The sequence below is a fragment of the Carassius auratus genome, unplaced genomic scaffold (assembly GCF_003368295.1).
Source record: "Carassius auratus strain Wakin unplaced genomic scaffold, ASM336829v1 scaf_tig00036062, whole genome shotgun sequence".
Taxonomy (NCBI): domain Eukaryota; kingdom Metazoa; phylum Chordata; class Actinopteri; order Cypriniformes; family Cyprinidae; genus Carassius; species Carassius auratus.
Window position 1 is genome coordinate 65,001 of NW_020526283.1, and position 26,878 is coordinate 91,878.

Below are 26,878 nucleotides of genomic sequence, written 5' to 3' on the forward strand. Positions count from 1 at the left end.
GGGGTTATTTCTGTGTCGGGCTCGTCTAACGGCTCAGAGGAAGTGAGGATCTTTAACATACATGCTTATATATTAAATATGAACAGAGGAGAAAAGAGCAGAAGTGTGTAGCTTTATTTCTTCACGTGTGTTTCATCATCACGTGTCCTCGTTCAGATGACATCAATCTTTCATGAGATGAGGCATGCTGCTTTATTAATGACGCTGTAGTCTCAGAAGGCTCAGAGATGCCAGGATCGGATCAGACTGGTTGATTACATTTATTCTACGCAAATTTAAAGCCTGTTCAGACCAACTTTAACTAAATCAGAAACATTAAAAGTTCCCATATCTTCATCATCATCATCTTCATCCATGTCTGCTTCCCCTGGCACCAGTCAAGAGCTTTTCTGTTTCTCCGGCTGCTTTTAATGCTGAATTTGTTGAATTAAACATGCTGAAGTGTGTTAAATGGAGATGAGAGTACGCAATTACATTAAACAAGCTCAGAACAGTTTTATTGAGGCGGTGCGATACTGAAGAACTCGGAGCAGATTCAGAGTAAAACAGGAGTGAACAATGACTCCGAATCAAGAGGGATACATGTTGTTCCACGAGGTTTTAACCAGATAGACATTAAATCAGACCCGTTTCTATCCTAACAAGCACGAGCTGATGATGCTCAGGTGTTTCAGTAGATGGCAGCATCGAGTCATCATCAGAGGAAACGGGAAGCATTCAGGCACTTTATAAGACTCTCTCTTAGAAGGCAAGTACAGTGAAAACAGCAAAATGATGAAATCACAATTTAAAACAGCTGTTTTCTATGTCTGTTAGAATGTAGTTTATTAATGTATTTATTTCTGTGATCCTTCAGAAATCAGAATAATATGATGATTTACTGCTCAAGAAACATTTCTGATTATTATCAGTGTTGAACACAGTTGGAAATGATGATACACTATCCTTTAAATGTTTGGGGTGAGTATTTTTAAATTGCCATTTGGGGTGAGTACTTTTAATAATCAGCAAAGATGCATTAAACTGCTCAGAATTGACAGTAAAGACTTTTATAATGTTACAAAAGATTTCTATTTCAGATAAACTGTTCTTTTGAACTTTTTGTTCATTAAAGAATCCTGAAAAATAAACTGTATCGTGGTTTCCACAAATATAATAATCTTCATGTTTCTTGAGCAGTAAATCATCATATTTTCATGATTTCTGAAGATCATGTGACACTGAAGACTGGAGGAATGATGCTGAAAATACAGCGGAGCATCACAGAAATACATTACACTTTAACACAGATTCACACAGAAAACAGTTATATTAATTTGCAATGATATTTCACAATTGTACTGTATTTTTGATCAAATAAATGCAGCCCTGCTGAGCAGAAGAGACTTCATTCAGAAAGATAGAAACCCCTGATTATCCCAAGTGTTTCCAAGCACGTCAGAGAGTCAGGAACACGTGTGCAGTCGAGTCTCGCTCCGCTCACACGATCAAAGGCTCATCAGACCCGATCAATCGATGTGATCGCTGTTCTCTCCAGAGACCCGGCTGGGCTGAACCCGAGCCCAAATCACCTGTGATGAATGAGTTTGGTCCCGGTTTGATTCTGATGAGACCTGGTGGAGATAGTTAGGACCACGGGCCCCCGAGGGCCTCCCGAAACCGTTTCTAGCACACATGAGAAGAATCATCTTCACCAGCACTAAATTACTGCCTGTTGTATTTATATCCAGATTGTTTTGAGGCCTGATAAGATCTTTGGGTCATTTTTACTTATAATCTTTTATATTTTTAGTCATTTTAGTACTTAAACTTATTTCAGGTAGTTGCCAAAGCAATGTGTTGATGGATAAAAACATTTCATTAAAAAGTAATTTCATGAAAAAGTCTTAAACTGCAGCATCAGCAAGTCTACAGTTACCAAACTAAGATTAAAATGCATTTAGCTGAACTCGTCAGATTAATAAACATCACTGCTGAACTTTGCATATAATTTACATACGAGCTCTAAGTTTGATTAAATATGAGCCAGTAGGTTACATTACGAACGTTATCTAGTATTTTCAGATTTATGGAGTGATAAGAATGGATTCTCCTCTGTAAAAAGCTTTAAAATTAATATGTCAATAAAATTAGAGACAATTTTGAACCTGACTTTATTCAATGTTCAGATTACTAGTTTGACGATAAATCATGATATCTCCAGTATCATTATTAGTAGCTTGTTGTGTCACAAAGTAGCATTTCAGAGGAGCTGGTGTGTATCTGAGCTAGTTTAAATGTTTCTCTGGAGTTTCTGAGCAGCTGTGGTGTGTTAGTTATGTGTGGATCTTCACCGTTCAGGGTGACTGACGAACAGAGGAACTGTATTGACAGACCGAGACATCTGCGTATCATCAGTCAGAGAGAGAGTGTGTGTGTGTGTGTGTGTGTGTGTGTCAGCTTCTCTCAGATCAGTTCTCTGAAGCTGTGCTGCTCCAGCAGAGGGCGACGTCTCTCAGGACCAGACTCCTTCAGCGCTGCTGGGAAGCTCCAGTGATTCTTTCTTTTATAGCCAAACCCCTTACATGTAAAATATTGATATCTGAAGAGATTGATATACAAACACTTTCAAGTAATGAAATTGTTTTAATGTTTTATTTTATTTTTCATAAGTAAAATTTCTCATTTTAATTTAATTGAACTTGATGTACTAACATAACTTAAACTGAAATACAAATTGATAAAACTTTATTTAAAAAAAAAAAAAAAAAATGAAAAAAAATATATATAAATGTGTAAAATAACACTGATGTAAATAAAGTGAACCTAGCGTATGTTACATTCCCAAACATGGGTTAAACTGCCAGCGCTTGCAGAGATGAGCAGAGGTGCAACACTCACTACTGCACTTCCACACTGCACACTACACTATATTCTACACACTATTTATGAACTCTGGTATATTATACCAGACAACAGATTCTGTAATCTACATGCTGTGCACTACATTACACTCACCTAATTAATGCAGCCTAAAAATCCTTTAACGGATTTGGATATTAAAAGCATATTAGTATGTTATGTGTAAGCCAGGTTAAAGATATGGGTCTTTAATCTAGATTTAAACTGCAAGAGTGTGTCTGCCTCCCGAACAATGTTAGGTAGGTTATTCCAGAGTTTAGGCGCCAAATAGGAAAAGGATCTGCCGCCCGCAGTTGATTTTGATATTCTAGGTATTATCAAATTACCAGTTTTGAGAACGCAGTGGATTTGAAGGACTGTAATACGATAAGAACTTGCTCAAGTACTGAGGTGCTAAACCATTCAGGGCTTTATAAATAATTAGTAGGGCTGGACCAGAATATTAGATTATTTGAATATTTGTTCGGTGGGTTGATATTTGATGTAAACATTTTCGAATCGAGATTTGAATATTCTTTTTTTTTTTTTTTTCTTGAACACCTGACTTCCCCTGTGAAACGATTCTCATTCACTCGTAAATATGAATCGCCCATGAGTGAACGTCATCATGATTCAATTCATCTGGAAGAGAGGACAAAAAAGCATAAAAGCCCAGCCTAATAATAACTTGTCTAAATTAAAAGTATTGCTCTCAACAGACGTGTTTGTTTTGTATCACTAATGTAGTGTGACACTAGGAACATATAAGCATTGCATGCGTGAGGCGCGCCGCTTCCGGTTAGCAGTGTTCTAGTACTGAGCCTTGAGGTACTCCATACTGCACTTGTGATCTATATGATACATCTTCATTCACTGCTACGAACTGATGGCGATCATATATTTAAACCATGCTAATGCACTTCCACTGATGCCAACAAAGTGTTCAAGTCTATGCAAAAGAAGGTTGTGGTCAATTGTGTCAAACGCAGCACTAAGATCCAATAAAACTAATAGAGAGATACACCCACGATCAGATGATAAGAGCAGATCATTTGTAACTCTAAGGAGAGCAGTTTCAGTACTATGATACGGTCTAAATCCTGACTGGAAATCCTCACATATACCATTTTTCTCTAAGAAGGAATATAATTGTGAGGATACCACCTTTTCTAGAATCTTGGGCAGAAAAGGGAGATTCAAGATTGGTCTATAATTAACTAATTCTTTGGGGTCAAGTTGTGGCTTTTTTATGAGAGGCTTAATAACAGCCAGTTTGAAGGTTTTGGGGACATATAATAATGACAATGAGGAATTAATAATAGTCAGAAGAGGACCTATGACTTCTGGAAGCACCTCTTTTAGGAGCTTAGATGGTATAGGGTCTAACATACATGTTGTTGGTTTAGATGATTTAACAAGTTTATACAATTCTTCCTCTCCTATAGTAGAGAATGAGTGGAACTGTTCCTCAGGGGGTCTATAGTGCACTGTCTGATGTGATACTGTAGCTGACGGCTGAATGGTTGCAATTTTGTCTTTCATAACATCAATCTTAAAAGTAAAGAAATTCATAAACTCCACACACAATACATTGTAAACACAGCACTTCAAATTAGCTTTCAGAATATGAGCTCATAAATAATTATCATAAAACACTCCTAAAGGACACATTTTCCTTATGTCAGGGAATAAAATGAGAAGTGCATCATAAATCATCTGGCCCATTCGTCCCAGGTTACGAGACCCTGTCAGCACTTTACAAAGGTTTATCACTCATCGTCATGGTTGCCATGGAGACAGACGGTTAGATAACGGGCTCAGGAGGTTAAGCAGAAGGGGTGAGTTGGGAACGTGGGCCAAATGAGGTGTGAGTTTGATGCTGATGGATCCTCGCGGGGGTTTCATGTCACTAATATGTTATATCAGAGGTTGATCACGACACTGATGCTGGAGAATCTGTCTGCAGTTTTATCTGAACTCTAGTAATGTCAGTGATGTGACCCGTCATGCTGCGTTTCTGATTGGCACTAATATGTAGACATTACCTTCAGAAAATCAGGAATGGCCGTTTCATCCAGTGGACATCATCATTATTTCAGGTTGAGCGTCTCTTTGCAAATGAAAGCATTCAGAAGCATTTGTGAGGCATTGTGCTGAACGGCTCTGAATCGTGTTTCTGACTGTTCGCTATGATGGGTTTGCGTGTTTTAAACATCTCTCTGGGTTTCACTCATATCACAGCTCATATCTTCAGAGAAATCTCAAGTCCATCTTCATTTCCTCAGTGTCAGCTGATGCTTCTGTGATAAATGTGCTTATACAGTTTGTTCTTTATCAATGCACTTTAAATCTCTGCAATATTTTAAAATGGAAAAAGAGGATTTTTCTTCTTGTCTTTGGGAGAAATGTGCATTTTTTGTCAATAAATTAATATAACTATAACTATAATGTCGTGTATATATATTACTATAATGTCCACTACACACTTGGCGCTACATACTATATTCTACTGACCATTAATGAACACTTATTCTGCAGTCTACATTATACACACCATTTATGAAAGCTAACATAGTTTATAATTTACATGCATTTCCACCATAATACTGCAGTGAATTCAGCCTGAAAATCATAATGTTTGTTTTTATAAATATGTACTTGCGTTTGTTACTTGCAGCATTAAGAACATGAGAGAAGTTGCACTGAATTGTAATGTGTATTATTTTTTCATTGCAAGTGCAAGTGCCTTCTTAATGATTTTTTTATTTGTTTTTTCTTTCCCTAGGCAATCTAGCTCATGAACAGTTAAATGTTCTCCTCTACTCTTCAAAAGAAAAATTTTACAATACCACTTTTATTTACTCAAAGGGTCATATGATGCTTTTTTAAAGATCATTATTTTGTGTATTTGGTGTAACAGAATATGTTGACATGCTTTAATGTTCAAAAAACACATAATTTTTCAAATACTGTACATTATTGTAGGTCCTCTATGCCCCGCCTCTCTCAAACATGTTGTTTTTTACAAAGTCCCTCCTTCTGACAAGCACAGTCTGCTCTGATTGGCTAACTGACCCCAGTGCATTGTGATTGGCCGATCATCATGAGCTCTCGTCAGCTTCATCTTTCAAAATAAATTTAAAGACAGTTAATAATATCCTTAGTTTTCCCATCAGTTCAAGATGATAGAGGAACAGATGTGGCAGACACAGTGATGAAGCTCGTATGTGTTTGCAGAACACAAGCCACGGACGATTAAGACAGACAAAACTCTGCATTTGAACAGACAATAACAAATACGTAAACTAATGAGAAAACATCATTCCAGTAGCTGATTCAGAAGCGCCAGATTGTCGTAGCAAAGCCAGAATGACCTCCTCTCCTAGGTTCACGAACCGGTCGTCCATAAAATGTGTTACTGTTCTGTTGTAAGTAATTTTAAAGATTCCTAAATGCATCTACTTTTGAAAGAACAAATAAAGTGCTTTTTCTTTCTCCTAGATACAAACACATCTCTCTTACATGAGTGCTTCAACACTAACTGTGTTACTGAAACCACACCTTCTTTCTCTGTGTGAACATCTGGGCGGTGTTATGCAAATCTTCCCTCACAGTGATGTAGACATGTGGGGGCGTGTTTAAATGAGGTGTTTTAGGGGCGTGGCAGAGTCTTAACTTTGGTAAAGAATATCTCTTTGGACTTGGGACTTTAGTCTTTGAAACTTTACAGATCTTCATCATGCACCAAGAGCTTGTAACACTCCAAAGAGAAAGGAAAAAATGAAATTGCATCATAATACTATCCTTTAATACTACATTTAGTATTAAAGGAATTTAATACATTCCTTGTAAATTCTATTCCGTTCTGTCTATATACCACAACGGTACAAATGTTTGTCTATTTCTGTTTATGTATGTTTATTTAATTCACATATCATTATTTTTTTCTTATCTGTTGTTGTCGTCTTTGTTGTTGTTGTCTCTGTTGTTGTCTCTGTGTGTTGTTGTCTCTGTGTGTTGTTGTCTCTGTGTGTTGTTGTCTCTGTTTTTGTTGTCTCTGTTGTTGTTGTCTTTGTGTGTTGTTGTTGTCTGTGTGTTGTCCCTGTTGTTGTTGTCTCTGTTGTTGTTGTTGTCTCTGTTGTTGATGTCTCTTTTGTTGTTGTCTCTGTGTGTTGTTGTCTCTGTTGTTGTTGTCTCTGTGTGTTGTTGTCTCTGTGTGTTGTTGTTGTCTGTGTGTTGTCCCTGTTGTTGTTGTCTCTGTTGTTGTTGTTGTCTCTGTTGTTGATGTCTCTGTTGTTGTTGTCTCTGTGTGTTGTCTCTGTGTGTTGTTGTCCCTGTTGTTGTTGTCTCTGTGTGTTGTCTCTGTGTGTTGTTGTATCTGTGTGTTGTTGTCCCTGTTGTTGTTGTCTCTGTTGTTGTTTTCTCTGTTTTTGTTGTCTCTGTGTGTTGTCTCTGTTGTTGTTGTCCCTGTGTTGTTGTCTCTGTTGTTGTTGTCTCTGTTTGTTGTTGTCCCTGTTGTTGTTTTCTCTGTTGTTGTTGTTGTCTCTGTTGTTGTTGTCTCTGTGTGTTGTTGTCCCTGTTGTTGTTGTCCTTGTTGTTGTTGTCTCTGTGCGTTGTTGTCTCTGTTGTTGTTGTCTCTGTGTGTTGTTGTCCCTGTTGTTGTTGTCTCTGTGTGTTGTTGTCCTTGTTGTTGTTGTCGCTGTTGTTGTTGTCTCTGTGTGTTGTTGTCTCTGTGTGTTGTTGTCCCTGTTGTTGTTGTCTCTGTTGTTGTTGTCTCTGTGTGTTGTTGTCTCTGTTGTTGTTGTCACTGTTGTTGTTGTCTCTGTTGTTGTCTCTGTGTGTTGTTGTCTCTGTTGTTGTTGTCTCTGTTGCTGTTGTCTCTGTGTGTTGTTGTCCCTGTTGTTGTTGTCTCTGTGTGTTGTCTCTGTTGTTGTTGTTGTCTCTGTGTGTTGTTGTCTCTGTTGTTGTTGTCTCTGTGTGTTGTTGTCTCTGTTGTTGTTGTCCCTGTTGTTGTTGTTGTTGTCTTTGTGTGTTGTTGTCTCTGTTGTTGTCTCTGTGTGTTGTTGTCTCTGTTGTTGTTGTCTCTGTGTGTTGTTGTCCCTGTTGTTGTTGTTGTCTCTGTTGTTGTCGTCTCTGTGTGCTGTCGTCTCTGTGTGTTGTCGTCTCTGTTGTTGTCGTCTCTGTGTGTTGTCGTCTCTGTTGTTGTCGTCTCTGTGTGTTGTCGTCCCTGTTGTTGTCGTCTCTGTGTGTTGTTGTCCCTGTTGTTGTTGTTGTCTCTGTTGTTGTTGTCTCTGTTGTTGTCGTCTCTGTGTGTTGTCGTCTCTGTTGTTGTTGTCTCTGTGTGTTGTTGTCTCTGTTGTTGTTGTCTCTGTTGTTGTTGTCCCTGTTGTTGTTGTTGTTGTCTCTGTGTGTTGTTGTCTCTGTTGTTGTCTCTGTGTGTTGTTGTCTCTGTTGTTGTTGTCTCTGTGTGTTGTTGTCCCTGTTGTTGTTGTTGTCTCTGTTGTTGTCGTCTCTGTGTGTTGTCGTCTCTGTTGTTGTCGTCTCTGTGTGTTGTCGTCTCTGTGTGTTGTTGTCCCTGTTGTTGTCGTCTCTGTGTGTTGTCGTCTCTGTGTGTTGTCGTCTCTGTTGTTGTCGTCTCTGTGTGTTGTTGTCCCTGTTGTTGTCGTCTCTGTGTGTTGTTGTCTCTGTTGTTGTCGTCTCTGTGTGTTGTTGTCCCTGTTGTTGTCGTCTCTGTGTGTTGTTGTCCCTGTTGTTGTCTCTGTTGTTGTTGTCTCTGTTGTTGTTGTCTCTGTGTGTTGTCGTCTCTGTTGTTGTCGTCTCTGTGTGTTGTTGTCTCTGTGTGTTGTCGTCTCTGTGTGTTGTTGTCCCTGTTGTTGTCGTCTCTGTGTGTTGTTGTCTCTGTTGTTGTTGTCCCTGTTGTTGTTGTCTCTGTGTGTTGTTGTCTCTGTTGTTGTTGTCTCTGTGTGTTGTTGTCCCTGTTGTTGTTGTCTCTGTGTGTTGTTGTCTCTGTTGTTGTTGTCTCTGTGTGTTGTTGTCCCTGTTGTTGTTGTCTCTGTTGTTGTTGTCTCTGTGTATTGTTGTCACTGTTGTTGTTATCTCTGTGTGTTGTTGTCTCTGTTGTTGTTGTCTCTGTTGTTGTTGTCACTGTTGTTGTTGTCTCTGTTGTTGTTGTCTCTGTGTGTTGTTGTCCCTGTTGTTGTTATCTCTGTGTGTTGTTGTCTCTGTTGTCAGAAGCGCCAGATTGTCGTAGCAAAGCCAGAATGACCTCCTCTCCTAGGTTCACGAACCGGTCGTCCATAAAATGTGTTACTGTTCTGTTGTAAGTAATTTTAAAGATTCCTAAATGCATCTACTTTTGAAAGAACAAATAAAGTGCTTTTTCTTTCTCCTAGATACAAACACATCTCTCTTACATGAGTGCTTCAACACTAACTGTGTTACTGAAACCACACCTTCTTTCTCTGTGTGAACATCTGGGCGGTGTTATGCAAATCTTCCCTCACAGTGATGTAGACATGTGGGGGCGTGTTTAAATGAGGTGTTTTAGGGGCGTGGCAGAGTCTTAACTTTGGTAAAGAATATCTCTTTGGACTTGGGACTTTAGTCTTTGAAACTTTACAGATCTTCATCATGCACCAAGAGCTTGTAACACTCCGAAGAGAAAGGAAAAAATGAAATTGCATCATAATACTATCCTTTAATACTACATTTAGTATTAAAGGAATTTAATACATTCCTTGTAAATTCTATTCCGTTCTGTCTATATACCACAACGGTACAAATGTTTGTCTATTTCTGTTTATGTATGTTTATTTAATTCACATATCATTATTTTTTTCTTATCTGTTGTTGTTGTCTCTGTTGTTGTCGTCTCTGTGTGTTGTCGTCTCTGTTGTTGTCGTCTCTGTGTGTTGTCGTCTCTGTGTGTTGTTGTCCCTGTTGTTGTCGTCTCTGTGTGTTGTCGTCTCTGTGTGTTGTCGTCTCTGTTGTTGTCGTCTCTGTGTGTTGTTGTCCCTGTTGTTGTCGTCTCTGTGTGTTGTTGTCTCTGTTGTTGTCGTCTCTGTGTGTTGTTGTCCCTGTTGTTGTCGTCTCTGTGTGTTGTTGTCCCTGTTGTTGTCTCTGTTGTTGTTGTCTCTGTTGTTGTTGTCTCTGTGTGTTGTCGTCTCTGTTGTTGTCGTCTCTGTGTGTTGTTGTCTCTGTGTGTTGTCGTCTCTGTGTGTTGTTGTCCCTGTTGTTGTCGTCTCTGTGTGTTGTTGTCTCTGTTGTTGTTGTCCCTGTTGTTGTTGTCTCTGTGTGTTGTTGTCTCTGTTGTTGTTGTCTCTGTGTGTTGTTGTCCCTGTTGTTGTTGTCTCTGTGTGTTGTTGTCTCTGTTGTTGTTGTCTCTGTGTGTTGTTGTCCCTGTTGTTGTTGTCTCTGTTGTTGTTGTCTCTGTGTATTGTTGTCACTGTTGTTGTTATCTCTGTGTGTTGTTGTCTCTGTTGTTGTTGTCTCTGTTGTTGTTGTCACTGTTGTTGTTGTCTCTGTTGTTGTTGTCTCTGTGTGTTGTTGTCCCTGTTGTTGTTGTCTCTGTGTGTTGTTGTCTCTGTTGTTGTTGTCTCTGTGTGTTGTTGTCCCTGTTGTTGTTGTCTCTGTGTGTTGTTGTCTCTGTTGTTGTTGTCTCTGTGTGTTGTTGTCCCTGTTGTTGTTGTCTCTGTTGTTGTTGTCTCTGTGTATTGTTGTCACTGTTGTTGTTATCTCTGTGTGTTGTTGTCTCTATTGTTGTTGTCTCTGTGTGTTGTTGTCCCTGTTGTTGTTGTCTCTGTGTGTTGTTGTCTCTGTTGTTGTTGTCTCTGTGTGTTGTTGTCCCTGTTGTTGTTGTCTCTGTGTGTTGTTGTCTCTGTTGTTGTTGTCTCTGTGTGTTGTTGTCCCTGTTGTTGTTGTCTCTGTGTGTTGTTGTCTCTGTTGTTGTTGTCTCTGTGTGTTGTTGTCTCTGTGTGTTGTTGTCTCTGTTGTTGTTGTCTCTGTGTGTTGTTGTCCCTGTTGTTGTTGTCTCTGTTGTTGTTGTCTCTGTGTGTTGTTGTCCCTGTTGTTGTCGTCTCTGTGTGTTGTTGTCCCTGTTGTTGTTGTCTCTGTGTGTTGTTGTCTCTGTTGTTGTTGTCTCTGTGTGTTGTTGTCCCTATTGTTGTTGTCGTCTCTGTTGTTGTTGTCTCTGTGTGTTGTTGTCCCTGTTGTTGTTGTCGTCTCTGTTGTTGTTGTCTCTGTTGTTGTTGTCTCTGTGTGTTGTTGTCTCTGTGTGTTGTTGTCTCTGTTGTTGTCGTCTCTGTGTGTTGTTGTCTCTGTTGTTGTTGTCTCTGTGTGTTGATTTTTCACATATTTCTAAATGTTTTTATAATAAAACCTAGTTGAGATCTTATGCAGTGTTGATTCTTTGAAATTTTTAGATATTTTAAGCAGAAAACAACACAATACTCATTACGAATATTATTTTGTAGTTGTTTTTATTAGCTTTTCAATTGCGACTGACAGTATTATTTTTTATTTTATTTATTTTTCATTTTTTTGCAGTGTAGTTCAGGGTTTTCTTGTTTTTCAGAAAACAATATTTTAAATCTTAAGTAATTTTGCTTCTTTAGTAAATGTATGTTCATTTAAGAATGTTTAGATATTTGTACTGGAAAACAAGAAAAAACACATAATGCATTGAGTGTGTCCATACTAATGTGAATACCATGGGTGTCTCATCCAGGAATTAATATGGTAACATTTATTGGTAATTAGAGGAAGCTGCTAAAGGAATAATTACGGTGACTTGTTCTCGAAGCCGCTGTTATTTAAAGTGAGTTTGACAGGGTTAGCGGAACAGAGGGAATTGTTCAGCTCTAATGAGCAGGACGCTTGCTCTCAATACCACAATATGTGTGATATATTACTGCTGATTCAGACTGGTGTGGATCTAATGGAGAGATGAATCGCTGACAGGACAGTGTCAGTATCCAGGGAAGAAGCTTACATGCTGTAAAACTGACTGTCAGCTGCTGAACAAACACACCAGTGCTGGAAACACTAACTGTGAGGTGTGTGTGAGAGACTTGGGTATTTTAATTCAGCACAACTATTTTTAACTGACACCAAATTTTTTCTGTCTGGCCAAGACGTGATGCAACTTTCAGAAAGCTTTGTGAATAAATAATTCACTTTGAGAGAGTTTTCTTGATGATTCGCTGATAACTGAACAAACTGAATCTTTCCTGAAATGATTGAAGCATGTAACAGAAATGCAAACTTTATTTCTGACCTGAGTGAAAAACGCAGATGTGAAGATTATGGCTCGTGAATGATAAAGTCCTTTTGTTATTTCAGTATCATTGAGATACTGTTATAATTTTAAGTAATATTTTGAATGTTATTATTTTGATATTTTCCATTTTCATTGTACATTTTTTTTTTTTTTATAAATGTTTTTTTATTTATACATTTTTTTATTCAGTTTTAGTTTATTTTAGTGCATCACATCAATTTAAGTTATTTTCATATTTCATTTACTAATATTTCAAGCAATGCAAATATTTATTCATCATTAAAATTTTTGTTTCGCTTTTTGATGTTGTCATAATTTGTCCTTATGTGAAAGTGCAATAAATCTGTTGAAATATATAAAAAAATTCAATTGTGATTAATAATCATGATTAGAATGTTTTAGCAAAATAAACATGATTATGAATTTAACTGTTATCATGCAGCTTTAAAATATTTAATTATTACTTGATGCCTTGTCATTTATTTTCCCTGCCTTTACAAGGTTTGATTGTTGCTGTGTTCTAGTGCATTAAAAATATCACAAATATTATTGAAAGAAAACAATGTTGCCATTTGTTTTTTGCCACAATTTCTAAAAATAAAAAGTATTTATAATTTATAGAAATAAAAGTTAGTTCAAAATATTAATAAAAAAATAAATAATATATGTAAGTATATAATAAGTTCTAGGTTCTCAGGTTTGTTTTAATGTCGCTTCACTTTGTGTCTCAGGTCGTGTCCTGCGTCTGAAGATGTTTCGTGAGGACCACGGCTCTTGGATGACTATGTTCTTCAGCACCATTCTCTCGCTCTTCATCTTCTCTCACATCTATAACCTCATTCTGCTCATGAGTGGACGGATGCGGTAAGACACATCAAAAAAAGTTCTTCTTTTATTCCCTCTTCACAGCTATTCTCAGTCGGTATGGCAGTCATACGTTTAACGATTTGTGCATCTTGAATTCCATGAATGATTCTTCTATTCTTTTAAAAAAAGTCCCAGTAATTGGTCGTGACTATTAGATGATAGAAAATAAGTCCAGAACCACTGATTGATTCAAACAGATGACTGAGAGATTCAACTCTTTGAGTGTGTTTGGAGCTGAATCATGATTCTTTCGGAGCGATTCAGTTGAACGAATGAGACGTATTTGTTCATAAATCAGACCACATATTAACCGTAGAGTTCAAGACTTTTAAAAGATTCATTAAAAAAAAACTGCTAAAAGAATCATTACTGAATCATTTACTTGGTAGATTCTGTTAAATTATAGTAAACGAGTCCAGAGCCACTGATTGATTCAATCCAATAACTGGATTCAAATCTTTGAGAGTGTTGGAGTCTGATTCATGATTCTTTTTTGAGCAATTTAGTTTTTCATAAATCAGACATGCAGAAATTCAACAGAAAGACGTTTATGTATTATTTTTGTATGATTTTACTCAAAAATGTCATTGCACTTCAATTCTGCACAAGAATGGCTCTCTGTAGTCTCCTGAGGGATTGATTTGACTATCCGTGCATGAATCCTATAAGCTTTAAGAGCGTTTAAGCACTGAGCCGAGAATCCACGTCTTCAGTCTTGCTTACATTATCATCGGGAACAGAATGAGGACGTATGATCTCAGATCAGCTCATGTGTGTACAGTCAGCCGTGGACCGTTTGAGAACGCGGCTCAGCTTCACTTACGATTCGATTCACCATCTAATGCTGAGCTCTGCACACAGCCGATGCTTTCACGTTACACTCCACTGTTTGGACAACGCCTGCACCATTTTTCAGTGAGATTGAATATTGGGCGATCATGTGGCCACACGTCGTCTCCAGGTTAAATGCGGTCAGCGGTGAGCATGGGAATCTCGCCAGCTGTTCCTGGCCGGAAAAGCCCCATCAGAATGAATGTGTGTGAGCGCAGCTGGACTGATCAAAGACTACACTGATACACTTGTGAGTGTGAGAAACCTTTGCTGTTTTATTAAATCATCTAACACTCTGATGAGCAAAGAAATGAAGAGCGTAGTAGGGCATTATTCTCAGACTTTCCATCGCTGCTGTAATAATGACTGAGATTGAAGTGACTTGAAAAGAAACTTTTAGTAATATCTTCTGACCAGATCATTAAAGATTTCATCCAAAGCTGCATAATCTGGGTTTCCTTGAGCAGAATGCTAAACCTGTCAGCCTTCACACTAGAAGTTACACGAGTAGAGCTCTGACTGGATGAAACTCTCCCTCAGAGACAGAAGACAGGTTAATGAGATCTGAAGACAGGTGGCGCTGTTGTTCAGCTCTCGAGCTCTCTCTGGGTCTCTGACAGCATGTGTGTGTAGTTATGTGCTCTGTCCTGAGAGAGGAGAGACTGAACACCTCTCATTCAGAGCCGCACACAGCACTGTTAGAGCATCGTGTGTCACTCTCTGATTCACTCTCAGAACTAACATCAGATTAAAGAAACAGATCTGTAGTGTTTATGGACAGCACCTGTTCTTCAGTGGTTTACCCTGGTGACTGTTACTACAGTATTCAGTATATAGTATATACTAGAGCAGTTTGTCCTGTCGTATTGCTGTGAATCTCAAAGACATGTCATTTTGCATTTACAAATCAAAGTAAAAACATGAAAATGGAGCCTATTTTAGGACCAATATTTAATTATTTTTGCATTGTGATTTTTCATGACATTTCCACCCGTTGTTTTTTTATATTCTCATCTTTGAAATACTGTAATAAAATCATTCTGCTAGTCAGTCTTGTTCCTCTCAAATCATTTTTAGTGTTCCCACTGTTCTGGTTTAGTTATCGGTGACTCCTTTTCTCCGGTCTCGTTTGTTTCTATGGTTTTTGATTCATTTGCTCATTAGTGATTATTAGTTAACTCCCTCCACCTGTTTTCCTTATTTAAAACTCTTCTTTCTGTTCAGGATGATGTCAGTATTAGTTGTCATTTCCTTTCCTGAGGTTTATGTGGATTATTAAAGACTTTTTCGTTGTGGATTATCCTCACCTTCCTCTGTGAGAGTGCACATGTCCTTCTACTTTATTATTTTAATAACTTATAAATTACTTTTTCATTTTTCACATTACAGTAATGAGATCTGGAGGTGAGACAGAGTCGTAAAGGTCCTGAAATATGCTTTTCTCTTTCATTAAGGGTGAATTATGACACACATTGTACATATTCTTTACTATTTTTGAAGACCTCGAAAGATATATCTTACCAAAGTTGTTTATGTTCCTAAGTGTGTTCCCGAAGTGTCCCTTAGGAAGCTCTTAGCACGCTGCCTCTTACGTCTGACGTCACAAGAGCGCTGTCCAAAGGGAGGGTGCTGAATTAGTTCGCATCGATTGCTCAGGAATCGATTTTCCACTTCACGCGATGGTGTAATACAGCGTTAAGAAAGACAACACGTTCTATACAAATGAAAAATTCCTCAAATTATTACAGTAACATTTATTTTAACATATTTTAAGTTATCAGTAGAATATAGACTATAAATTAAATTATCAAATGGTCAGTAATATGTTCACACGATATGTTATGACGGTTAGATGAACCCGTTTTAACCACTTTTTTTTTTTTTAAGAGAAAGAGACTTTAATCGGTTACTGGGCAACTGAGAGATTTAGAAAGGCACAGACACACACGTCTACATTGCCATAGAAAAATGAGGACATGCTGTACCACAAACTTTTATATACAAGAAATTATAATTACTACAGATTAATCTCTGTTCTAAAAGAAAACATTGTATTTTAGGATAATAAAACCATCCTTGTACTGCAAATTTCTTTTTTTTTTTTTTTCTTTTTTTTTTTTTTAACGACTTCTAAAAAATGATGTAATACACTTTTATATTAATGGTAAGGTACTTTACAATCAGAATTGATTGTCAAGCAGCTGCAGTTACTTCTGTTTAATGCGGTATTGATTGCCATTGGTTTATGTTTTTAATAAAAAGCAATCTATCTACAATGAACAGAGAGAGAGAGAGAGTTAGGCAAGCGCAAGTCTGAGAAGTCCATAATGACTTGTCTTGGGAGGCGAATTTTTTTTATATAAAAGTTATATATGCATAATGTATATTTATATATATATCTTTCTCATTGATATTCTTTTATTCTCTGCAACACATACCCACACCCACTCAAACCCCCACATCACACACTCCTAACAAGTTCTGTTTCCTCCTCCATCACACACACACACACACACACACTCACACACACACACACGCTGTGCTTGTGATTGAAGTGAACATTATAAACACTCACATTCTCTCTTTGTAGGTTTTAAATGTGTTGAGAGTCTGACAGATTTCATAGTGAGTGCTCCAACACTAATGATGATGATGATGGTGATTTTCTTCATCCTCAGCTCAGTGTGTGTTGTGTGATGTGGGGCGGGGTCATGCTGTGTTTTATTTCCACTCTAGAGTTCTCCAACACTCACAGAAAATAACGTTCTTCCATGTTGCACAGTAAGATACGGTGGATGTCTTCAGCGGCGCATGAAAGTGACACTGTACTTTGTCTTTCTCAATCCGCCGCTCGTAGACGGTCGAAGCGCGCTGTAACACACACACACACACACACACACACTTAAACACCCTGATACATGTTGAGGTGATGAAGGTGATGAAGGTGATCCTCGCCACATAATCAATATCTGCCCAATCTCATTCTGAGGCTGATATTTGGAGGTCATGGGATCCCGGATCCAATGACTGCAACCTTTGACCTTCACAAAATGAAGAGCAGGTTTGGGGACTGATGGAGTGCATCTGTGTAGAAGTACATTACTTTTCATTTAATCAATATCCTGCGTTTCAGACCAAACCTGATAAATCAGTCGCAAATGATCATTATGATAAATCAAAAATGAGTGTCGAGGTAACGGCTTTTCATAAACAGTTATTAGACCATGTAAATCTGAGTTGAATGACACATTATTTCAGATTAATAATATGTGTGATTTGATTTAAAATAATAATTCATATTTTTTGGACCGTTTTTCTCTATGGCTGAAATTATTGCAGATTTTATTTTGGATTAAAGAAAGCATGATATGTAATATTGTTCTGAATGAATTCTATATCAATATGCCATGGTAAATCTAAAAACAAGGTAATACTATAGTACGTATAATATGGTAATTCAAAAAAAAAAACAACAACAACAGTGTAATACTATAGTGTATTCACAAAAATATGTTTTTACCATGGCATATGTTCAAAGAACAGTTTAATAATTTGGTTCATATCCAAAAACATGGTATTACCATGATACATGTTTTAAAACATTGGTACTTCAGTTAAACAAGACATCATGATACTGTGGTGAATGTCCAAAAACATTATGAGATTAGAAATGTTCATAAAAACATGATAGCATTATGAGACATGTCCCGAAAACCTGGTGATACTTTGATACGTTTATAAAGTATGATATTTCCAAAGTACATGTCCAGAAAACATCATAGTACTGTGTTGAATGTCCAGAAACATGATGAAACCATGGTATAAAAAACCTCAGTGTTACAACGTGAGGAGAGTAAATGATGACAGAATTTATTTTAGGGTAAACAAAGAACTAAACTAGGTCAAGTTTTGATGGATTTGAAGCCAGGAAGCAAAAAAGAGGTTTGACTATGTAGGCCAGGGGGCGTGGCCTGTGTAAAAGGGGGTGTGGCTAATGAGCTCTCACGGGCCAACCCAGCTGAGGATGAGCCACTTCCGTTGTTACCGTGACAACTGGGAACTCCCCTGAGATATCGTACATCAGGAAGTGACATATCGTTTAAACTGTGTGTGTGTGTGTGTGAGTGTGTGTGTGTGTGTGTGTGTGTGAGTGTGTGTGTGAGTGTGTGTGTGTGAGTGCTCTTGTTTTTGTGACATATCAGGACACAACTCTGTATAATGACATGGGTATGACACAGGTATTACAAGGAGAGGGTGACTTATGAGGACATAACCCATGTCCCCATTTTTCAAAAACACTTATAAATCATACAGAATGAGTTTTTTTGAGAAAGTAAAAATGCACAAAGTTTCCTGTGAGGGTTAGGGTTAGGTATAGGGTTGGTGAAGGGCGATAGAATATACAGTTTCTACAGTATAAAAACCATTACACCTATGGGATGAACACACTTTACACAGAAACAAACAAGTGTGTGTGTGTGTGTGTGTGTGTGTGTGTGCGTGCGTGTGTGTGTGTGTGTGTGTGTGTGTGAGAGCAGCCAGACTCGCCGCCCAACAGGATCATCATGTTAAGTGCTGTTTTACAAGCTGCTGGTACATAAATCAGGTGGTAGCTGTCTAATCAAACACTCGCTGTTGCTTATAAAACTTTGGCGAATCTTGCCTTTAGTCCAGGATGCGTTTCCCTCAGGAGATCCACATAATCTGCATAATTTACACTGGCATTTGTGTTTGAAGAACATTTACTTGCTAAGTCCTTTCAATAATCAGCTGCTTTATTCTGTGTTTCTGTCTGTCTCTGTTGCTGCAGTTCTGCTCTTAAACTGCAAGCGGAAACCAGCCTAAATGAGAGCAAACACAGTGCTGGTGCATTTAACCTTTGTGTTTTGCTCACAAAATGTTTATGATGCATTTCAAGGTAAAACAGGATATTTAATGATAATAAATGTAGGGCGGGGCTAATATTCTTATTTATGGGGAATTTACATGGTTGCTGAAAAATAGAAAATATTAATCTGTTAAAATGTGGTAAATAGAACTGAAAAAATGGAAGTGTAGTCCATTTTCATTTCTTTTTAAGCTTTCTAGAAGATTTATTTCAGAAAATGTGGTGTTAGAGGGAATAGTTCTGCCAGAAAGGGGGTGTGGTTTATGTGAAATAGGCGGAGTTTACATGTACTTAATGAAGAAGTCCAGTTATTTTATATGATCAGGGTTGTTACTGTTTATTAACTAAAACCATAAAGCATTTTCGTTACTTATAATTTTTATCTGCAAAAAAAAAGGTTTTTAATTAATTTCTAATTTTCATTTGATTAAAATGATATAATAATTATTTTTTGTTTGTTTATTTAATTTAGTTTTAATGTAGTATTTTTTATTATTTTAATTAAGTAACAAAAAAAATTAGATTAATTAAATCAATTAATTAGCACATCCTGACAATAGTTGATAGGTCTAATCTTAAAGATACTAAAATAAATAAAACAAAATATTAATACAAATTAAAAATACTATACAGGCATAGTATAGTTTCATTTTCATTTAATATATATTGATATACTAAAATAACTAGAACCAAATAAATAAAAATGAATAAATATAAATTACAGATGTAATAAAAAAAACTAATTACAAAAACACAACAAAATTAAAGTGAAAACATAAATTCCAGATATCAACAAAAAACTAGAATAGTAAATCAGTTATACTAAAGTAACACTGAATCTGATTTAAAATGACAGAAATGAAACATTAGCATGAATGAATCATTCATACTGAGCTCAGTAATGCATGTTTTGAGGTCAGTTCAGATTCCATGCTGATTTTAAGTCTTCTAGCTGGGTTCCTCACGCTCGTGCTGATCATAATTTGGTCCTGTAAAGTTGCCAGTGAGGCTCCAGCAAGCGTTTAGGGGGGATTTCAGATTTGTGGTTTCTGAGACGTGTCTAATTAAAATTCAATTGTGCCTCGGGAGCCGATGAGAATGTCACAAACATCTCTGAGAGACGATCTGAAAACACACCGAAGGCAAGCTGAAATCGGTGTCAGCGAATGGAGTTTGAAGTCTGGTATACTGGTGTCAGATACTTTGATAGTTAGGGTAACCCTAACTTCAATGAATGCACTGAATGAATATCATTTCCATATGCCATGAAAAATGTTCAAAAACATGGTATTTGTACAGAAAAAAAAAAACATGGTATTGACATTGGAAATGGTGTTATCGTGAAAAAATGTCCAAAATCATGGTGTTAGAATAGGAAATGGTCAGAAGCATGGTATTACCATGGGAAATCTTCAAAAATAGGGTATTAACATGAAAAAAAGAGACCTTACTGTGGGATATGTTCATGGATATTTATGATAATACCATAGTGTATGTTGAAAAATTGTGTTAGTAAAAAAAAAAACATGTTAGTAAATGTTTTAAAAAATACATCTATATGGTACATGCCCAAAAGACAAGGTAAACTGTGATGCATTTACAAAAACAAACAAAACACAACAATGTGGTAATTCCATGGTAAATGTGTGTGTGTGTGTGTGTGTGCGTGTGTGTGTGTGTTTGTGCTGCTGATGTGCCTTTGTTTCCCTTCATTAGGTCACCCAGCAGTAGTGCATTAAAATTACAGCCAGAATGAATAAATGAAGAGCTGAGACTAATCAGAGAGAGAGAGAGAGAGAGAAAGAGAGAGCGGCTCTGTGTGTGTTTGTGTGTGTGTGTGTGTGTGTGTCAAGTGGCAACCTTCGGCTCCCTCTCTTGAAACCAACACAAAAACTGACTAAAACTGTAATTCATCGACTGGCCGCTAGAGGCTGTCTCAATCTCAATCCCATAGACTGCCCATGTTAAAATAGCCAACTTTACTGCAGATAAAAACGTTTACAGCCTGGTAAAAAAAAAAAAAAGAAAAAAAGGAAATATGTGTGTGTGCACGCTCACTTTGGCTCTGCCTTTGATACTGTAAGACCGCACCGACCCACACTAACACAGCAGTGAGCGTCAAGCACTCGTTTGCGTTACAGATTGGACGTGCTAATGAGGATGAAAGCTCATTTACAGGATAATGGTGTTTTTATCCATAACACAAGACCAAATAACCTAAAATTCGCTTGTTCTGACATTTATGCACAATAAAACTGGCCTTGTTATGCGTTTTCCCACTGTCTGTAATCCACAAAGCAACGTGCATAAGCAGATTAAGAGTGTATCTGTACCTGTTCAAGGCCTGTAAACACTTCTGACGCCATAAAAGCTGCGTAAAGAAGATTACGTTCGCTTGCTGTCACAACAGAGGAATGCTTGGCTGTGTTTTATTTGTGTTGGATCATTTTCTGGAAGCCACTCATTTTCTGAATGTTTTATAAAGGCCTCTGAAGGGTTGCTGATATAGTTAGCCTGTCCTGTAGCATGACTGAAACAGAGGTCAGGTCAAATAAAAGCTCCTGGAGAAGATCGAGCTGAAGAAAAGATCAGTTGTGACAGAACACACCAGACTGACCAGATCTGTCTCTCAACATGGGAAGACCTTCTCTTCTCTTCTTTGGCCCCCACACAGCTGATGATTGTGCATCATTCTTCATAAACAAAACAACAACCATCAGCAGCCAACTCTCCACACCTCAAACTGACAGTCAATCACATAATATCACACATTCTCTCTCCTCCTTTCTTCTATCGGAGGCAGACGTTTCCAAACCTGTCCTTTCCTAGCATCTTACTACTTGTCCACTTGATCCTGTCCTCACTCAACTCCTTCAGTCCATTTCTTCTTCAGTTATACCTGCACTCAATCACATCATCAACACCTCTCTTCACACTGGTTCCTTTCCCACGGCATTTAAACAGGCTCAAATAATCCCACTGCTTTAAAAGATAAACTCTCTAAACCCAGCACTTTTAGACAACTACATCCCTTCTTCCGTTCACTGCAAATACACTTGAGCAAGTTGTGTTAAACAAGCTCTTTGTGTTTCTTGTACAGAACACTCTCCTGGACAGCAACCAATCTGGCTTCAGAAGTGGCCACTCAACTGAGACTGCTCTGCTCTCGGTTACTGAAGCCCTGCAAAGTACTCATCTTGATGGATCTATCTGCTGCTCTTGACACCGTTAATCACCAGATTCTCCTATCCACCCTCAGAAAGATGGGCATCTCAGGAGCTGCACTCTAGTAGTTAAAATCTTACCTCTCTGGTTGGTACTTTAGGGTCTTGGAGAGGGGAGGTTTCTAACTTTTTTCCTACTGGGGTACCTCAGGGCTCAGTGCATGGACCACTTCTCTTCTTCGTCTATATGTCATCATTCAAATCTGTCATGAAAAAGCATGGCTTTTCCTATCACTGCTACACTGATGACACTCAGCTCTACTTCTCATTCCAGCCAGATGATCCAACATTGCAGTCTGTCTGACAGACATCTCTGGCTAGATGAAGGATCATCACCTTCAACTCAACCTTGCTAAGACAGAACGGCTCGTGGTCTCATCCAGCCCTGCACTTCATCACAACTTCTCTATACAGCTGGGTTTGTCAACCATAACTCCTTCGAGGACAGCCAGAAACCTAGGAGTTGTGATGGATCATCAGTTAAGCTTCACAGACCACATAGCTACAACGACCCGGTCCTGCAGTTGCCACCCAACTTCTTGCCCAAGCTCTTGTTCTCTCCAGACTGGACTATCGTAATGCTTCCAGCATGTACTATCAGCCCTCTGCAAATGATCTAGAAAACCATAATACATGTCTAGAATGGTAAAAGTAAATAAAAAAACAAAGTCTTATTAGGAAACATGTGAAAAATATGATAATTTAATGGTCCATGTCCAAAAACCCAGTTTTAACGTGGGCAATGTTGGTAAATGTTAATAAAAGCTTGTTAGTTCAGCGCTGTACATCTGTCTCTACAGGCCTCACATGGTGACGGAGTACATGGGCATCAGGAACGAGATCTTTATGAAGATGGTTGCTGTGGGAACATGGATGGGAGATTTTGTGACGGCGTGGATGGTGAGACTCAAACCAGAACCTGTTTAAAACTCTTTTTCTGTGCCTGAACTGATTACATGCTTCAGGATTGGATTGTAGAGCGAAAAGTGGCTGTTCTGTATGAGAACGTTTGAAAACCTTGACGGAGAAAGATTTACATTTTGTTTTAATTCATTAGTTCATAAAAATAAAAAAAATTAATATTTTTTTTTAAAATAGAAATTATGCTATAATTATAATTATTTTATACATTTAAGGTAAAATGTTATCTACAGTAGCACAGATGTGGCATTTTATTAACCATAAACTGAAATCAGAGAACCGAGAACATATGAATTTGTTAAAATATTGAAATATTAACTTAAAATCTCAGAGTGACTTCAATAATTATTGTAGACAAACAATAATGGAATCTCTAATCTAGAATAATCTTCACTGATGAATGTTTCCCAGAGAACACCAAGAGCGTATTCAAATAAATGTGTCCACTTTGGCAACTTTAAAGCAGCATGAAATAGTTTTATGAGAAATCATGACCTTGAGACTAAAAATAATAATATCCTCATTACAGGTGCAACTCTTTTACACCCAGTGAAATAATAAGACATGAAAACATGATTACAATGATGTTCAGTTACACTGGAGGCAATTACTGTCGCATTGAGTCACGATGCAGCAAAACAGTAAATAATTTTACATATAATGGTTTTGTATACATATGCATAATGAAATGATAAATTATTCTGAATGGTGCCCTTGTATATATGATATTCTTTTTTATTTTCAAAGACAATAATAATTATAATAATAATTAATTAAATCACAAAACTTTTAATTTGAAATAAAAAACTGTTTAAAAATAAAAAGTCATAATAAAACATCTGCTAAAAAGATAAAATATTGACATTACAAAGACTCTACCTTTTTATTGCAGTTAAATAAAAAAAAGTGTCTAAAATATCACAAGTTGTATTTTATTTGTTTGTCTGCTTTGATATATTCATAATTATTATACACATGTAAAAAATGTGTGTTTGTGTGTATATATATATATATATACTGTGAATAATTGCAAAATGACATAGAAAAATGTATATTTAAGAAGAGTGCTGGTCAAGCTGACAGGTGTAACTCAAACTGACAGACTCATCTCTAGTGATCATCTCTATTTTCCCAAGTCCACTGAAGGACACGCAGCAAACAAACACTCGACAGAGCGTCTTTCTCCCTGACACACACGTCAGCACACACACACACACACGCACACACACACACGCACACACACACACACACACACACATGTTCCTCACAGCTTTCAGTCTTTCTCTTGTGAAGGATCAGATCTTCATCAGGGTGACCGTAGTGCACACTCCATAGGGCAGAACTGTAGTGCACTTGACAAACACAGACGATGCATGAAATGTTTTGAATATGGCATGAGGTAAATAAATATACAGTGAAGTTATATGTTTGTGTTTGTGTGTCCGTGTGTGTGTGTGTGTGTGCATGTGTGTGTGTGCGCGCGTGTGTGTGTGTGTGCGCTCGTGTGCATGTGTGTGTGTGTGTGTGTGTGTGTGTGTGCAGGTAACAGACATGATGCTGCAGGACACTCATTACCCGGACTGGGGCCGGACCCCCAGGCAGCTCTGGAGACAGGGACACAACCGCATCGTTCTGTTCTGGTGAGACACTCCTGTGTGATGTGTGCGCAGAACTTCATTTAGTGGTCAATGGCTATTGACAGTTTTAATATGAAATTACTATTGTTTTTTAGTATATATATTATAGATTATAATGCAATTTATAATAATTTGATTTCGTTTACAAGATGCAAGTTTAGTTGTAAACAAAACCATATTTTCTTTAGAAAAACATTGCACGGATGAATCATTCACAATAATGACAAGAGAAAAGAAAGAAAGAAAGAAAGTAGAAAAGTAGAAAAATGAACTTTGAGAAATAATTGTGAAAAACAAACACAACACAGAAAGATCTCTCAGTGCAGTTCGACAGAGACGACTAATTAAACACAGCGTCAGCAGTTCACACCCATATTATATTAATATCAGTTATTCATGTATTCTGTTTAATTAGTCAGAATCTAAATTACTGGTACATGACTATTACATGACTATTTTTAGAAATGCATATTAAATATATTTTAATAATTTGATTGTTGATTGCTATTTTAAGTGTAAACAAAAATATAAATGTATTTTGAATATAATACCCTTGAATCAATCACAATAAAGATATTATTAAAAAATATATATTAGTATTTATTTAAAAAGACACAAATTTAAAAAAACTAATTAAGAGCTCATTAATGTTTTTCGTTTGTTTATTTGTTTGTTTGTTTGTTTTTGCATTGCCAGTAATTCATGTAATGTGCTTAAAGTTTATGGTATTGTTAATACAGTTTTTAACATATATTACTATAATATATAAATATAATACATAGCTGTTATTATATTAAATTATGTTATATTTTAATAATATATAAATAATTAATATAAATCCAAATCAAAACTAATTTTAGTGTGTAGTAAATGTATTTTCTTTAAAAGAACATCCACTGATGAATCATGATTAACTATCATACTTAAAAACAGGAAAAACACGTACTGAACTTAGTTGTTTTTTGTGAGTGTTTTGTTTTAGATTATAGTTCAGAAAAAATAAATATGCATCAGTAATAAAATGAAAATTAAATACAATGCATCTGTTTCTACAAACATATTGATCAGCACAACTGTGTCCAACACTGATAATACTCAGAAATGTTTCTTGAGCAGTAAATCATATTATTCTGATTTCTGAAGATCATGTGTGTGTGTGTGTCAGGGCGGTGCTGTTCTCTCTGACCTCTGTGGTGGTTCTGGTCATCAGCACAGACTGGATCAGCTGGGACAAACTGAACCGCGGCTTCCTGCCGAGCCACGAGGTCTCCAGAGCGTTCCTGGCCTCCTTCATCCTGGTCTTTGACCTCCTCATCATCATGCAGGTACAAACACGAGCTCGTCTGTGTGTGTGTGTGTGCGTGTGTGTGTGTGTGTATGTGTGTGTGTGAGAGAGAGAGAGAGAGAGAGAGTGAGAGAATGTGTATGTGTGTGTGTGTGTGTGTGTGTGTGTGTGAGAGAGAGTGTTTGTGTGTGTGTGTGTGTGTGTGTGAGAGAGAGTGTTTTGTGTGTGTGTGTGTGAGAGAGAGAGTGTTTGTGTGTGTGTGTGCGCGTGTGTGTGTGTGAGTGTGCGTGTGTGTGAGTGTGCGTGTGTGTGTGAGTGTGTGTGTGTGTGAGAGAGAGAGAGAGAGAGAGAGAGATCATCACCTGTGTTTGCTCAAAAGTGTTGACATGCTCTGACTGTAATTGTTCCCTCAGTCTCAGTCTCAGTCTCAGTCTCAGTCGTGACGTGTCTCTCATTCTTCCTCTCACTCGCTTCTTCTAGATATTTCACCTCACTTTTCTCCGCGTTCGCTCCATGTGACGGTTAATCTCTGTGACGTGCCTGATATTTTATTCAGAGCCTAATTAACTCAGAGACCCGGGATTCACGAGCTCTTCCATTGGTTTCATGCCACGTAATATAAGCTTCATTTAGTGTAACACAGTTATCATGGACGTCAATGAGGCGAAACGATGAGCTGCACTGTAATTACACGGCTCCTCGTTAGCTTTCCACCACGTCACATAGAAAGCAAAGACTCTCCGTTTGTAAACACAAGGCATAATAACCAAGAAACAACATTATTCTGCTCTTTGCCACATAATTTGGTTTGTTTTTGGTATTTGTCCTGGAGCTGCGGCCGCAGCGTTATCAATGTTCGATTGATTTTGCTCTAACTGTGTTTGAGAAACTTTAGACGCAATTCATTTCTGATCTCAACAAGAACAACAGAGACCATCAGAAATAGCCAGATTTTTGAACACACACACACGTGTAGTGTGTGCATACCGTAGTTCAGTGATGTTTGATCTCCTCCTGTTACACCTGAAGGGTTTATTCACTGGAGATGCTTGCGTTTGAGGTGCATGT

The 26,878-nt window shown here is 37.5% G+C and overlaps 1 protein-coding gene across 1 annotated transcript in view; it reads left to right on the top strand.

Moving 5' to 3' along the window:
- Positions 1–26,878, top strand: part of LOC113082420 (transmembrane protein 117-like) — a 31,159-nt gene that overhangs the window by 2,754 nt on the left and 1,527 nt on the right. The window contains exons 3-6 of the mRNA XM_026254082.1: positions 12,889–13,021; positions 22,768–22,867; positions 24,431–24,528; positions 25,691–25,850. Of these exons, the coding sequence (XP_026109867.1) occupies positions 12,889–13,021; positions 22,768–22,867; positions 24,431–24,528; positions 25,691–25,850 (491 nt within the window). The remainder of the gene's footprint in view (positions 1–12,888; positions 13,022–22,767; positions 22,868–24,430; positions 24,529–25,690; positions 25,851–26,878) is intronic.